This window comes from Passer montanus, unplaced genomic scaffold (assembly GCF_014805655.1).
Source record: "Passer montanus isolate IOZ18808 unplaced genomic scaffold, ASM1480565v1 scaffold76, whole genome shotgun sequence".
NCBI classification, from domain to species: Eukaryota; Metazoa; Chordata; class Aves; order Passeriformes; family Passeridae; genus Passer; species Passer montanus.
In genome coordinates, this window is record NW_024372813.1 from 710,769 (window position 1) to 725,894 (window position 15,126).

At 46.0% G+C, this 15,126-nt stretch overlaps 1 protein-coding gene across 8 annotated transcripts in view; it reads right to left on the reverse strand.

Moving 5' to 3' along the window:
- Positions 1 to 15,126, reverse strand: part of DCX (doublecortin) — a 105,119-nt gene that overhangs the window by 55,955 nt on the left and 34,038 nt on the right. For all 8 annotated transcript variants that reach the window (XM_039731261.1, XM_039731260.1, XM_039731259.1 and 5 more), the window contains one exon: positions 11,068 to 11,408. In XM_039731261.1, coding sequence (XP_039587195.1) covers positions 11,068 to 11,408 — 341 coding nt within the window. The remainder of the gene's footprint in view (positions 1 to 11,067; positions 11,409 to 15,126) is intronic.

Below are 15,126 nucleotides of genomic sequence, written 5' to 3' on the forward strand. Positions count from 1 at the left end.
AAAGCCCCAGCTCCAGACCCCTGCAGGAGCTGGAGCTCCCAAGCACCTGCAGGAGCCAGCCCAGCCCTCCTGGGTGCTTCAGAAGGTGGGAGCACAGCACAGCCACTGGAGCAGCTCTTTATTCCCTTCCCTTCTCTGAGACACATCTGAGAATGTGGAGAGGTGAAGTGGGAAGATAAATGGAATACAGCAATATTTTACAAAGCTGCTCCTTTCTGTGTGAATTTTGAATGGATACCATATGCTTTAGCATGCTGTTTTCATTCTCTGCTAAGATATTATTTACTAGCCTGCCTCAGCAAGGCAATCCTCTCTCCAGAATAGTTATTTTTAGTTTAAAAAGACAAACACAAGAGTAATTTCTACCAGTGCTGCTTTGAACTTACAATCATCCATTACACTGCCTGTTCATCTCAGTCTCCCAAGTTTTTTATTACCACGGTCCTTTCATCATCTTCACCAAGTGCTCCCACCTCCAGATCCCTCAGGAAGATAGTAAACACCACTTGTTTATTGGTATTTTTTTTTACTCTGATAAGAAGTTATTTCTACCCTGGTTTCTTCTTCTAAAGCTGTTTCAAATCTGTGATAACATTTTCACTTCTTATCACTATCTCAGGTTTCTTCACAGGTTCTTGAAGGTGCCTTTCCTTCCTCATAAATTTTGAAGTCCAAATGCTTATTGGCTCTCCCCCACCCATGCTTTTATTATTTTATATTAATAGATCAGCAAGATGAAAGGGGTTTTTGCATGTTGCAGCATGTTTTTTTCACAAGTTTGTCTTTCACTTGATTTATCCAGCACAGAAGCTGAGTTTCCTGGTGTATTTTCACAGCCAGACACACAGAGGAGAGCAGGCACCATTAGTCCCACTCTGCTCCTCTTCCTGCACCATTCTGGGCATGAGGGAGTCAGGAAGGGCACAAGAGATGATGTGCAGAGTGCAGGGGCACAGCAACAACTTGAGGAAATGCTTCTTTCACAGACGGGTGCACACACCAGGAGCTGCTTTCCCAAACCCATTTCTGTTCCCTGCTCAGAGAACCTGAATAAAGACAGAAAAAACAACACCTACAGGCAGCAACTGCTCTGCCAGGAGCACAGGGAGGTGCTTCAGGTGGGGGCTTGGACTGCTCTGCCACGGCCAGGGGCTGATGCCCACGGGCAGGGATTGATGCCCACGGACAGGAACTGATGCCTACAGAGAGGGATTGGTGCCCACAGCCAGGGATGGATGCCCACAGACAGGAATTGATGCCCATGGGCAGGAATGGATGCCCACAGACAGAGATGGATACCACACACAGGAATTGATGCCCACAGAGAGGAATTGATGCCCAAAGGCGGGGATGGATATCCAGAAACAGGATTTGATGCCCATGGGCAGCGATTGATGCCCACGGACAGGAATTGATGTCCATGGGCAGGGATTGATGCCCACGGACAGGAATTGATGTCCATGGGCAGGGATTGATGCCCACGGACAGGAATTGATGCCCACAACCAGGGATTGATGCCCAGAGATAGGAACTGATACCCACAGATGGGAATTGATGCCCACGGGCAGAGATGGATGCCCACAGCCAAGGATTGATGCCCATGGCCAGAAATTGATGCCCACAACCAAGGATTGATGCCCACAGACAGGGATTGATGCCCATGTTCAGAAATTGGTGCCCACGGGCAGGGATGGATGCCCATGGCCAGAGATGGATGCCCAGTACCAAGCAGTGGGTCCTGCAGCCCCAGGGCACCCAGCAGCAGGGAGCAGATGGAGAGGGCAGGCAGGGCAGGGAGGAAGGAGCCCCAGCCCTGCTCTGCTCCCCCCGGCTGCCCCGCAGGCTCGGGGGCTGCACAATGATTCCTGTGGAGCCAATCAAAGCTCCCTGAGCTCATTGTCCTCCTGATAACTCAGAACTGGAGCACTGGCAGGACTGACCTCTCGTGCCAGCTCTGACTGGAGCAAAATCCCCTGGAAAAGTCCTGAATGGGGTATATTATCTCATCTTCCCCATGTCGGGGTTTGTTCATAACTAAATCCCCCATTTGGAAAAAAAAAAAAAAAAACTGTAATTACCACTCGGGTTTTTTTTAAAAAAAAACCCCCTTTGTGGGAAAAAAAAAAAAAAAAAAAAAAAAAAAAAAAAAAAAAAAAAGTAAAAGGTAGGATAGATCCTACACCCACTCTAGCTGAAAAATCCCTGTTCTGAGGTATTTTTCAAGATAAAAAAATACAAAAGCGCCATGAGCTAATACACATTAATTTCTTACTTATTTTAGACTACATGGATAATTTTAAAACTGCTAATAACACTGACATTTGCATTTATGTCAAAGAATAATGTAAAAGTAAACAAACATTTTCAAAGTGCAGTTAAAGACCGCAATGAGAATGTCTGCTTTTGATTTATCAGGGTGAGGGAACAAAAACAATAACGTGACTTGAGGATATCAGAGCACAACAATCCCTGGGATTCTTTAACTAAGGAAGAGTTAAGATGGCTTAGACAGCAAATTGAGCTGCAGAGCTGTGTTGTACAATGCTTAGTAAAATGTATTTATACAGATAAAAACGTGTTTACTCACACACACAGTGCTTGCAGTTAAGCAGGGAACTAGAACTGGGTTTAATAGTGTAGATTATTATTAAATATCCACTAAAAACACCCAGCAAGGCCTGGCTGCACATTCACAGGGGACAGGGTGTGCCTGTGGCTGGGAGCAGTCAATGCTCTGGTTATTAGCCCTGCTCATTCCTCCCTGTTCAGCCTGAGCACATCTCCAGGAGCAGGCCTGCAGTTCCAGCCCTGTTTTAATCGAATTTCTGCAGCCTGAGGAGCACTGGGACAGCCCTCAGCTCTCACAGCTCCTCTCTGCACCTCCCCACGTGTGCAGGGCTACCTCAGCCAGACAGGAAAAGCTCCAGGGATTGCACCCAACGTGGTTTTTTCCTCCTCAGCTCCTTTAGACACTGTTATGAGACACATTTCTGTGTGTCTTCTGTCTCTCCTGGCAGAGCTGAGGGTGGATGGAGGCTGCATCCTCTGCAGGTGAGCAGGGCTATCACTCCTTCCCTTACTGAGCACTCCTGGCAGTGCTGAGGGTGGATGGAGATGCATCCTCTGCAGGTGAGCAGGGCTATCACTCCTTCCCTTACTGAGCCATAAAAACACCTTTGTGGCCACTGAGATCGTGGCCAAAAGACAGGGTGAGGAGGGTTGTGAAAACCTCTCACACTCACAGAGCCCTTAATATTTAAGGTCCATCCAGATACAGGCACTAGACACAAGAATGAATAATCACTGGCTCAGCCCATGTGCAGTTCCAGAGGCAAGGAAGAAGGAAATGCTGTTGTGCTGGCTGGCAGCTCTATCCCAGCATTTCTGCCTGCCTCTCTTACCTGCTTGTTTGCCTTTATTCACACCTAGAGCAGGCCTTTCCTAGAGAAAAGTGTGAACTGTCTCATAACTTGCCTGCCACTGAGTGAAAACAGCTTTTTGGTTGAAGGCCAGTAAGAACTGGTCTTTGGTTGAAGGCCAGTAAGGGAAGGGAAAAGAAGAAATGGTTTCAGGCAGTCAAGAAAAAGAGGTGAACTTGCAACAGGATGTGGAACGTGGCACCAACCACCAGGACATCCTCAAGGTGTGTCCCCCTGAGGGAATTCAGGGGGTGTTTGCTCAATCCTTGAGCTACTGCAGGTAAGGAGAGGTGAGCAAAAATAATGTGTGATGCCACTCACAGCCTAACACTAAGGACCCTGGCACAGCAGAGTAAGCACAGAATTCACAGAGCTCTGCTTATTCTGTGAATTCAGAATAAGCAAGATATTTTCCCTTTACAAATCGGAAATTCACATATTGGATTATTCTGTGTGATCAAAATAAGACATTTACAAGAGCCCACACCCTTGCTCAGGATATTTGAAGTGTAACCTCCCTCTCAGGGAAGGAGGGACTCTCATTCACATTGGTGGAATTGCTGCTGAAGCATCAAAAACGAACCAGAAACTTAAGTTTCATATAATGACACAAACTCACAATGAAAAAAACAACAAGGCTTTCTTGGCCTGTCCACAGCTCCAGATATTCAGCCTTATTTCCCTTGCTCATTTTCAGCCCATTTATTCCAAGATAAACCCTCTGGCACTACAGTGAATAATCCTCTTCTCTCTTGGGATTCAGAGTGAAAAGGGAACATGTCACTGTGTATGACAGAGAGAACTGCTAAAATAAAGATGCTGCTGAGGATTGAATTTTGAGCATACATCTCTTTCGGGGTGTGAATAGCACCAGGATGCAGAACCAGGGGCCAACACTCCCAGGTCACCAGGTCAGCTCTGGCTGCGTCTTTCAATAATTTTGACAGCCTGCCATCTGTGGCACGAGGAGCAGGTGTTCATGTGGAGCACGGTCAGTGCATGGCTCTAAAATCAACCATTTCCAGCAAGCAGCAACTCTGGAGCCTGCTTGTGGACTGGGAGCCTCGCTGCCTTGGGAGAAAAATGGATTTACAGCCAGGATCTGCACTGTGCCAATGAGTACACAAAGCCCTGTGCATGGCAGGCAGGGGATGACACCTCCTCCAGAGCCTGAGAGTGAGGCAAAGCAATGGCAAAACACCCAGCAAAGTCTGCAAGATGATGTTGTCCTCCACTGCCTCTCCTTGCTCTACACACAGAATTATAGAATGGTTTGGCTTGAAAGGGACCTTAAAGCTCATTTAGTGCCACCTGGACACCCAGGGATGGGGCAGCCACAGCCTCTCTGGGCAACCTGTGCCAGGGCCTCACCACCCTCACAGGGAAGAATTTTTTTTCCCAATATCTAATTTAAATCTGCCCTCTGACAGTTTAAATCCATTTCCCCCTGTTTCTATCACTACCTGTCTTGGGGAGTGGTCAGACACCAGTGGTAACCAGTGCTCACAGGAGAACAGGTCTGATGAGGGTTCAGCTGCTGAGGTCAGCCTGTGCCAGCTTTAGGAAGCACAGGAATTAGGATTCACAGTGCTCCAGACAGACCCCTCTTCACCCAGATTCTGTGGCCCAGAGACCCAGAGGAAACAGAAATTAATAGGCATAAGGTTTTTGAATAACATCTCGGGAAGTCTTCTGAATATTTTATCCTAAGTACTTAGATACACACTCATGGAAGCTGGGCTTGCTCATTCTAGTGAGTGCTGCAATCCTTGTGGGATACCTGTGGACTAATTGGTTTTGTCTGTGTTAGTGTCTAGTCACTGCATGAATCAGGCACTGCTGAAGCTGCAGCTTGCACTGAGAGCTCCCTGAAGGTGGAGAACTGGGCTGTGCTGTCTGGCTCTGGAAGTGGCTGGGTTCAGAAGTTCTCCAGTCCATACATTATTACTAATCCCCCCTGCCTGACACACGGCTGCTGCAGAGCAGTGATCTCACGCGAGCACCCCAAGCCAGAGCATCTGCAGCAGCCTGGCAGGAGGAGGAGGTTGGGATTCATCCCCATCCCCAGTGATGTGGGCAGGGATCCTGCCTGCTCAGCTCCCCACACCTGCACTCTTGCTGTCAAAATGGCAGATTTACACGGGGCCTGGCAAATCTCAGAAGAAGCTTTGAGAGGAAAGGGCTGAGGAGCAGATGAAAACCAGATCTGGGTTTGCTGGTCCAGCTTTGTGAGGCAGGGAGGGAAGGTGTGTCACCATGATATTTTCTGAAAAATCCTCTTTGCCCAGGATTCTTCTCCTGGGAAGACATGAAGCCTCAGAGGACAAGAAAAGCAATATTATCTGATCACTTCTCCCTGTGTTTTGCTGCTTTGGAACGTGGTCTGGACATTGTTTACCAACAGGTGCATCTTGGATTGCTTCCATGTGAATTGTTTTTACTTAATGACCAATTCCAGTCCAGCTGTGTCAGAACTCTGGTCAGTCAGGGGTTTTTATTATTAATTATTTTCCAGCTTTCTGATGTATCCTTTTCTCTATAGTTTAGTATAGTTTTAGTATATAATTTCTTTTAATATAATATTATATCATAATATAATAAATCAGCCTTCTAAGAATACAGAGTCAGATTCATCCCTTGCCTCATCCTGGGACCCTTGCAACCACAACAAGGGTGGGACTCCCCCTGATACTGGCTGCTGCAGGAGCTCTACAGAAGGTGGGACACAGAGCACACTGTTCCCCTCTCCTGATTTCCTTTGAGGCTGAATTCCAGCTTTACAGCGGTGCATGGAGCTGCGTGTTCTGGGGTCACTCCAAGGCACTTCTTCAGCATCCTAAAGGGCAGCCAACAACTCGGAAGGAGGAGTAGTTCTGTGATCCCTCTCCTCAACGTGTGCAAGAACACAAAGCAGTTTGCTCACTTTGTAACCCTGAACCTGGTGCCTCAGGGTGTGAGTGAACTCCTGCCAGGGCCCTGGAGGGAACAGGCTCCCTCTGGCCTTCCAGCAGTGCAGGTGTTATTGGGCACAGGCACACAGGTGTCACCTCCTTCCTGAGCACCAGCTACAGATTACAGCTGTTGGAGGCATTTTTATATTTAAGCACAAACCTTGTTCCATGTCTCACTGATACAATTTCATTAATACAATAAATAGATCTACATTATTCTGGAAGAGTTTGGTCTACTGCTGTTATCAACACTTGACTGATTAATTTTTTACTACTTTTTTCCCCAAATACCAGCTTAAAATCAGTGCAGCAACTCCAAAGTTTGGTTTCTCCAGTGCAACTTGTAGGGATGCCTTAGTGCAGTATCTAGGAGATGCTCTATCAACTAATTTATTGACTCTGATCACAAAGTCCCAACCTTAAACTTGCTGTAAGCTTTGTCATCTTGCTTCTCCCTCTGTGGCTGCTGCCCTTTAGTGCAGGAAATCTAAAATGAAATGGCAACTTCTTGCCTGGCCAGGAGAGGTGGGCTGGCCCCCGGGGCCCTGGCATCAGCTTTGCAAACACAGGATGAACTCCCCTCATCACCTGCCACTTGATATCCTTATCAAAGCTAAGGCTGCTAGAGGGGACCATTTTATTAAGACTGGGAATTCTATTGGGAGTGCAGTCACAAGTGCCCTGACATATGGAAATGGATGTAATTTCATCTGATGAGACAGCTAGCACTGTGTCTGGGCAAGGGAACAGCCAATGAGCAGAGCATGGGCGACTTCTCCCCGTGTTTGAAGATTTCAAAGGCCAGAGGAGATCACTGATGTTATCGTAGCTAAAACCACAATCTGTTCCCTCCTTGTTGACCAGAATATCTCAATTTATGTGCAGCTGAAGCATACAAGCTCTCCCTGCTCTGAACAGCACCTATTTGGCTTAGTTTTTGGTGATGATAATTGTTAGGTCATACAAAGGGGTGTTTAGATAATTAAGGCATGGCAACAAAACAGCTGGAGGAAAAGAAGACATTCCACACCACAAAAGAATATATTTTGTACATAAAGTATCTTTTGTACATAAAGTACAACTAGACATGCCTGATAAATATCAGACTATCACCAAACTCAGAAAACAACCAAAAAAAAAGGATTGATTTGTGTCACTGCATCTCTTCAGACACTTGGCTGAACAACTCACAGACCCTGGAATAAAATACAGGGCAGGGAAAGAGAAGTTCAGAGTGCAGAGAACATCAGCTTTCACAGGTCACTGAGAAGCAGAAGGAATGCAGGCTGAGCCCACCTGCAAAGCAAGGTGCTGACAGCAGCAGCTCTGGGCTGCCAGGGCTGCAGCAGCCCCTGCCCCAGAGAACAGCGACCCTTTGTGCACCATGGTGAGGAGGGAGCTCAGGCATGAGCAGGACAGGGAATCCACACAACCTTTGCAGAGTCTAGCTCAGCCTGCTGCATTCAGAACATCCCAGTGCAACTCCATCCATGGTCTCAAATTCTGCTTGCTAATTTGGCTTGTTAACGATGCGGGGCAGGAACTGTCATCATGTGTCTGTGAAGCAGCCAGTGCTCCAGGAATCCAGACCTATTTGGGATGTTGGGTAGAACTAAGGGTTTAAAAAAGGAGGAAGAATCTACCAAAATAACTGTTTTCCAGCATGACCCAGAGGCCTGACCAAATTAAATCCTCGATGTGTGTATTTTAATTGTGTGTGTTGCACATCTCAACACTACAGCAGTTGTAGTCACAGAACCAAGTCCTGAATTTGGCCCATTACAGCATCTGCTTAATGCACTGAATTCTCTTACCCACTCCATTTCCTGTACAGCCATGGAAGTTCCAAAGTTAAATCTCTGTTGTGATCCCCTGTCATGCTCATTTTTGGTCAACTATTTGAAAAACCTTTTGAGCTCAGGGGTGTGCATCAAGAGGTAATGCTTTGCTCCAGGGAGGGAAGGAGCCTGAGTACAGACATTAGAAATATGTGCAAGTTAAATAAACTACTTAAACACAAGATGCTAATTTAGCAGCTTCAAGGGCCATATTTCTTCAGCCAACCCAAGACATAAAAAGACAGAATTTCATTAAAATAACCTAACCCCACTGTTGTTTCGAGTGCTACATTTATTCAAACACAGCCCACCAGCTCTCAATTAGCTGCTTTCACACTCCAACTGCAGCAGGTCTGCAGTGCACAGAAATGTAATTATTCACACGCCACCCTGTCACTGCCACCACTGTCTGTACTTCTAAAGCATCTTGATTACTGCACTGATGAGCACTATGGAAATGCCTATAAATAAAATAATCATCTCCCCTCATTAAGTTCCAGCTCGTGGACTGAGGAAGGATGATTTCCCTTTGTACGTTCCTTTTGTAAATTTTATCATTTCACAACAGAGGGAGCAACGTGCCTCTGATGGCACTCAAAGAGACAGACTGTCAGGATTCTTGTCAGTATTTCAGCTTTGAGCAGCTTGCATTTTTGCATGAACATTTCCTCCTGAAAATAAAGCGCTGTTTGTCAGAATCACGCATGCAGTAATCTCTTTCTAATGTCAGCATCAGACATGCAAAACCCCCTAATGCCATGTCAGGAGGTCAGATTTTATGGAGCAGTATGTCATGGAAACCCTAAGAGCCAGCATAAGCTTCTAGCTCTGACTTCTACACTAAGAACACACATCTGTAATAAAGAACATTATTGAAGGAAACTTTCTACTAAAAACAAAGCCTTGGTGAACCAGGTTTGCTCCTCAGGAAGCTTTAACAGCAATTGGTGCTGCAAACAAATATCAAACATCCCATTATTGCCAAATCACAGTCTCACTGTTTTCATAACTGCATTACTGGGTGTACATTTGCACACACTGAATCTCCCAGCAACGTCTCCAACATGCAATCAAATATCTGATTTCATAAAATGGTGAATTACAAAGCCAGAGAAACAAGTGAAATGATGTATCAGGGCTGATCCTGTCTTGCTCTCCAGCCAGAGGTGGAAGGGAATCACCACTTGCTGCCATAAACATCTAAAAGGGGGAGAAGAGAGCAGTCTGATGGAAGCTCATGGAGCATCCTTATTTCTGCACCATCCAAAGCAACATCTCACCCCCAAACAGCCAGCAGCTCTCAAAGAAATGAGGCCACTCACAGGTTCAGATTAAGATCCTCCTTCCCAGCTGGGAGAACAGCAGAACTCTGTGTCAGCATGAACAGGGAGATGCTCTCAGACCAGATCCAGCTATGGAACCCTCTGCAAAGCTGCTGTGACCCCAAGGGCATGGCCTGTGCCCAGGTGTGATCACCTCAGGGAGCACAGATAATCTGAGAATCTCCTTCCTCTTCCCCTGGTCTCTCCCAAGGTTTCCAGTGCACCTGTCCTGGTGTCACTGCTCATTTCCAGCAGGTTACTGTGCCTATGGACAGGCACCCTCTCATGTTCAAACTGTGCCTCTGAGGCAGGAAAAGTGCTGTGTTGAGACAAGTGGAAAGGAAAGCTTTGGCAGACAGATGGGATGTTTTGTGCATCTGAAGCTGGAACCAGACAGTAACTAATGTGCAGGACACAGGATGGGACAAAGCAAGAATCACAGAATGGTTTGGGTTGGAAGGGACCTTAAAGATCATTTAGTTCCACCCCCTGCCATGGGTAGGGACATCAGACTATCAGGTCAGAGTGACATGCTGCTCTCCCAGGAACTACACTACACTCCTGAACTGTGCAGGACATTGTAGGAACCTGCATTTGGGATGAACATTTTTATTTGTTCTGCATTTCCTTGGGCAGAGCCAGTCCTTGAATAATTTTCTCCAGAGACAGGAGAATTCAATGCAAAACCATCAATCCCTAGAATAGCCAGCATGCAAACCCACACAAGAGGTGTGCTGCCTCACTCCAGAAACTGGAGCAGGAAAAATAGTGACAAAAATAACACCATTCCTCAATTACAATAAACAGAAATGTTAAATCAAGCTCAGAATTGTCCTTGAAGAATCTAGCTCTTCCCAGCTCTAAAAATGATCCCCCACATTCCTTTAAGGCTTTTCATAGATACAGCAATACGAAATGGCTCGTTGCTGTGTAGCTGCTAACAAGAGACAGATGTTTCCTTCAGTTCCAGCAACATGTAGACATGAAGCACATTTTGATGACCTGCTAAATATTTCTGCCTCTTTCTGCATGTTACCCCCTTGTGCATTTACTCAAGGAAACACTCTCCAGTTCCACACTTTCCCTGCTCACTCTGGAGCTGGCCAGAAAAGCATGCTCGGATCAATCGCTTTATCTTAGCAAGCCTTCAACAGAGGGCAAGGAAAGTCAAGCAACACGTTTTCACTGAGTGGAGCCAAAGCTGGAGAGTTCTTCCAGTGAGTCCAGATCCAGATCAGCCCGTGGCTGTGAGCCCAAGTCCCCCTGTTATTTATTTAGCTGGCCCAGAAGACACGCACCGTGCACCGGCGTGCAGGGCGAGCATCTGCTCCACCCAGACCCACGGCTACATTCTTTACTTGGTATTAATATCAGGGAAAATTTAGTAACCTAACCACTGGCATGAGAAGCCATACTTCTAAGGGAACAGATGGCAGCAATCATCTCAGCTTAATTTTAGGCTTCAAGAATTGCTGTGAGTCAGCAAAGCCGCACGACGTGAGGAAGAAAAAGACGTAACATCTGTAAAACCTCCTACCTGCTTCCCATCCAAGGTGTACAGCTTTTTGACCACCCCTGTCTCCAGTTTGATAGCTTCAGTGATGTCAGTGAGGACCTGCTCAAAGGAGTGGGCTGTTTTCTTGTTGAGGAGCACACGCACGGCCTTGCGGGGCTTGACCCCGCTGCGGATGATGGTCACCAGCTTGGGGCGCACGAAATCCTTGTTCTCCTTGGCCTGGGCACTGTTGCTGCTGGCCAGGGACTGAGGTGCTTTCTGGTTGGCAGAGGTCTTCACGTTGACAGACCAGTTGGGGTTGACATTCTTGGTGTACTCCACCTTCTTGAAGAAGTTGTCGGACGAGCAGACGTAACTCTCCCCTTGAGGAAGAAAGGAGATTCTGCATGAGCACCAGCTCTGTGCTCTTCCCCCGTGAATCATGCAAACCATGGATAATTGTTTCCATTAGCACTCCCACGACAGCTTGTTCTTAAAACATTCTGCCTTGTTTTAATGCTATATTTATGGTTATTTTAAATATTGCTGATATTTCCACAAAGTAAGCGTGTCAGCCATCAGCAAATACATACAATGAACCAGGGGTTGAGAGAGGTTGAGTTGTAAAGGTATTTAGGTACTTGAAGATGCAGCCAAGCTTTTCAAGAGCTTCAGAACACCAAATTCATCTGACCACCTCAATTATTTTATAAATTTGCCAGTTTTCCCTTTATCTTTACAGACCTAGGTGCTACTTCAGTGTGCCATTCCCTGCCAAGAGGACATCAACACCCATCCACAAAGTGCCTTCTGCATCATGCCTGAAAAATAATCAAAATCTTGTCCTGAACAGTCTCCACTAAAAGTAGCCTTGATAAATCCAGCAGGCATAACAAATATGCACTGTTGGAGCATCAGTGGTTTATTAGGGAACAGACCTAGTGGCAGCTGAGATTAAACACTGCACCAAATACCACTCCTTGATTTACATGGCTGATACCAACCAAAAATACATTAAATCCAAACTTAGACATGGCAGAGAAGAGTTACAGGGTCTTTTTAATAATTCCCTAAAAGCTCTTCCCCATCCCACCCAAAATTAGTTTCAGGCTTTGTCTGTAATTTACAGGATCCTATCTATCCAAGGTTTTAAAAGCACCTTAAAGGATTTGTAGGAGCTTCTTTTGGGCCTGCAAATCTGATGGATGCTGGGAGAGTTATTACTAGAATGAGACTGTAAACCAGTATCCCTAAGGGAATGTAGCTGTCTGGTCTGAAATGACTCAGGCTGCTCTGAAAAAAAGTCACTCACTGCTGGAGGAAGAAGCTTTCGTCTCGCCATTAGATAAAATTTTAATAGGAACTGAAGGCATGACCTGTAGGATTTTAGAGTCTCTTCTGTGCTTTCTTTGCCTGATCTTACAGAATTAAGTTTTTAATGTACTACAATATGTTTGAAACCAAAATACAGATTTAACTATTTTGAAAGACAATTAAAAAAAAAAAAAAAAAACTCCTTCATTACAAAAACAGATTGGCTGCATTTCCTTGTCTGTCCCTGACTGCAAACTCCCAGGCTCAGACATCTTTGAAAAGCCTATCCCACAGCCAAGTCTGGCTTCCCACCCAGGGATCTCTAGGACAGGATTTGACATCCAGTTGGCAAAACATGGATTTCTAAACATCCCACTGATTTTCACATGGCCAGGCATGTAACATGCCCAGGATAAAGTTCATACTGGAGCTCCTTCTGCTGACTAAACTGCCCTTCTAATGGAGGCACCAGAAGCCATGGTGAGACCACAACACACACACAATGAACAGATTTTAACAGGCTTATAACAGCACTCTGTGTATTTCTGTCCCTATTTCTGACCAGGGTGTGATGCCACAAGCAGCCATAGAAAAGATGTAGGATTCTCACATATTTTAACCCCACCTTTGTACCCAGTTTGCCACCATAATGCCCAGTTGTGGTGTTTGCATCACCAACTGCAGCTCTTCTCCATCAGTTGTATAAAATTTACCAAAATCCTTGATCAACAGGAAGCAGATATTCTGTTTCCCCTTCTAAAGATGGAATACAAATACAGGAGAGAGCTGACAAGGTTTGTGATGAACACTCGGGCATTTTGTCAGCTGGTGTACCCCAAACTAACAACAATCCCACCAGCAGCTTCTGTTGGCCTGAACAAACAGGAAAAATCTCTATTTGCTGACAGCAACCCCCCTCTATAAACCAACCATGCAGCCCTGCCCATAGCTGGAGCTCCTTAATCCCCAGCATTTTGTGAATCTGACTCAATAAAAACTCAAATATACCCTCCAGAGTACCACGCATTATACAAAATTCCCTCTGGGGATATCGTTTTCCAGAAGCTTTGAATACTTCAGATCTTTCTGATTAATAAGTGATAAGCTGTGGTTTATTCATCTGCTTCAGCCAAGTAACACCTGGTGCAGAGCAGGCCCAGGCTTCTCTCCAGTTTCAGGACTGAGAGAAGGGCAGCAAGGAGTCTGGAATGCTCCCAGGAATTATCCATCCTAAGAACCTGAGCCCTCCCAAGCCCATAATCCCCAGGCAGCAGAGCCCTCCTAAGTGTGCTCAGCAGAACTGTGCATTATCCTCTGAGAAAAGGGATTTCTCTGTTTAAATGCAGCACTAAGAACAAGTGATTTGAATGCTGCTGTCACCCCAGCTTCCCTGTGCCAGCTCCTGACCTCACATCCACCTCTGCTTCCCCACCTGAAAAACAGAAATAAACTAGCAGTGTGGCAAGGCTTGACTTTCATCTGCATTTGACCTTCATCTGCATTATTTTCACAGAAAGAAAGTACACATTTGCACTGTGTTCTGTAGACTTGTGAGGTGCTGGAGCATATTTTCTATTAACAAGTTGCATATTTTAAAACAAGCTGAAGAAATTACTGATCTGTCTGGTACAGTACCATTACCCTTAGTTCCAGCTGAGTCCTTTTGAGCTGCTCACTGCACAGCACAGCAGTTTGTGGATTTACCCCCCTGTACACCAAAGGCAACAGTGGCATGAAGGCAGAAGTCTTGTAGGGTTTGTTCCACAGGTGTGATCTTGGGCAGCTGTGCAGATCCACACACTGGCCTCTCCAGATGTGCTCACACTCACAAGTGGAAAATGGAATCTGCCCTTTCTCCCTTTGTTTCATTTAACCCAAACTCCAGCAAATAAAATCCGTGCTGTACTCGATTCTAGAAGTGGTGAGGAATTTCCTTGGAGAGACACTCCAGAAGAGCAGTTCAGAGCAGCAGCTCTTCTCAGCATCATTTCTGCAGCCACAGCAGCACATCTCTAGGGAAGAGGAGCTTTTCTTTCCTTCCACCCTGACCTAAAGATGTGACCTGAAGCTTTAACTTCATTTAAAAACCACTTCAACTAATGTCTTCCCTAACTCAGTTTGTGACCCTCAAATAGCAGCAAAATCATCATTCAAGCTCCTCACTGGAGCACATGCATTTGCCAGCCAGGAACACTCTTTCCATAGTGCATTTCACCTCCCACAGTGAAGTTTTACCCAAACCTTACCATGGTGGCAGCAGGATTGAGCAAGCATGGGCTGAAGACCTGTGAACTTTGCAGCTTTTAACTGCACAGTGTGGCCAGGAGATGATAAAGAAGGGAAATCTTACAAGGAATAGAGCTGCCATGGAGGGGGGAGTGGGTTCTCTGTGGGTTTCTGTGCCACATCTGTCTGTGCTAAGCCTGTAATGAGAAGTCAAGGTGTACAACTGTGCCAGCCACAGAAATATGACTGACAGACACAGCGTGATAGCAGAAGATGTGCTCAGCATAACAGAAGGGATGGGAAGAGGATGTGAGATCTTGTCACGAGCAGAAGAAACAACTCCAAGAAGAACACTGCTCCCCAGCCCTAAGCACAAAAATCTGTGCACAAATACTTTCAGGAGCACGTCTCAAGCCAGCAAGCAGCTGTGCAGAAATCCCACTGCAAGCCATGAGGAGGTACAATGGACAGCCAGGTCATTAATTCCAAACAACCCCAAAAAAGGGAGCCCCAAAGAGACACACTCGTGCACTGGGGCTGGGGAACATGACAAAACCCCCG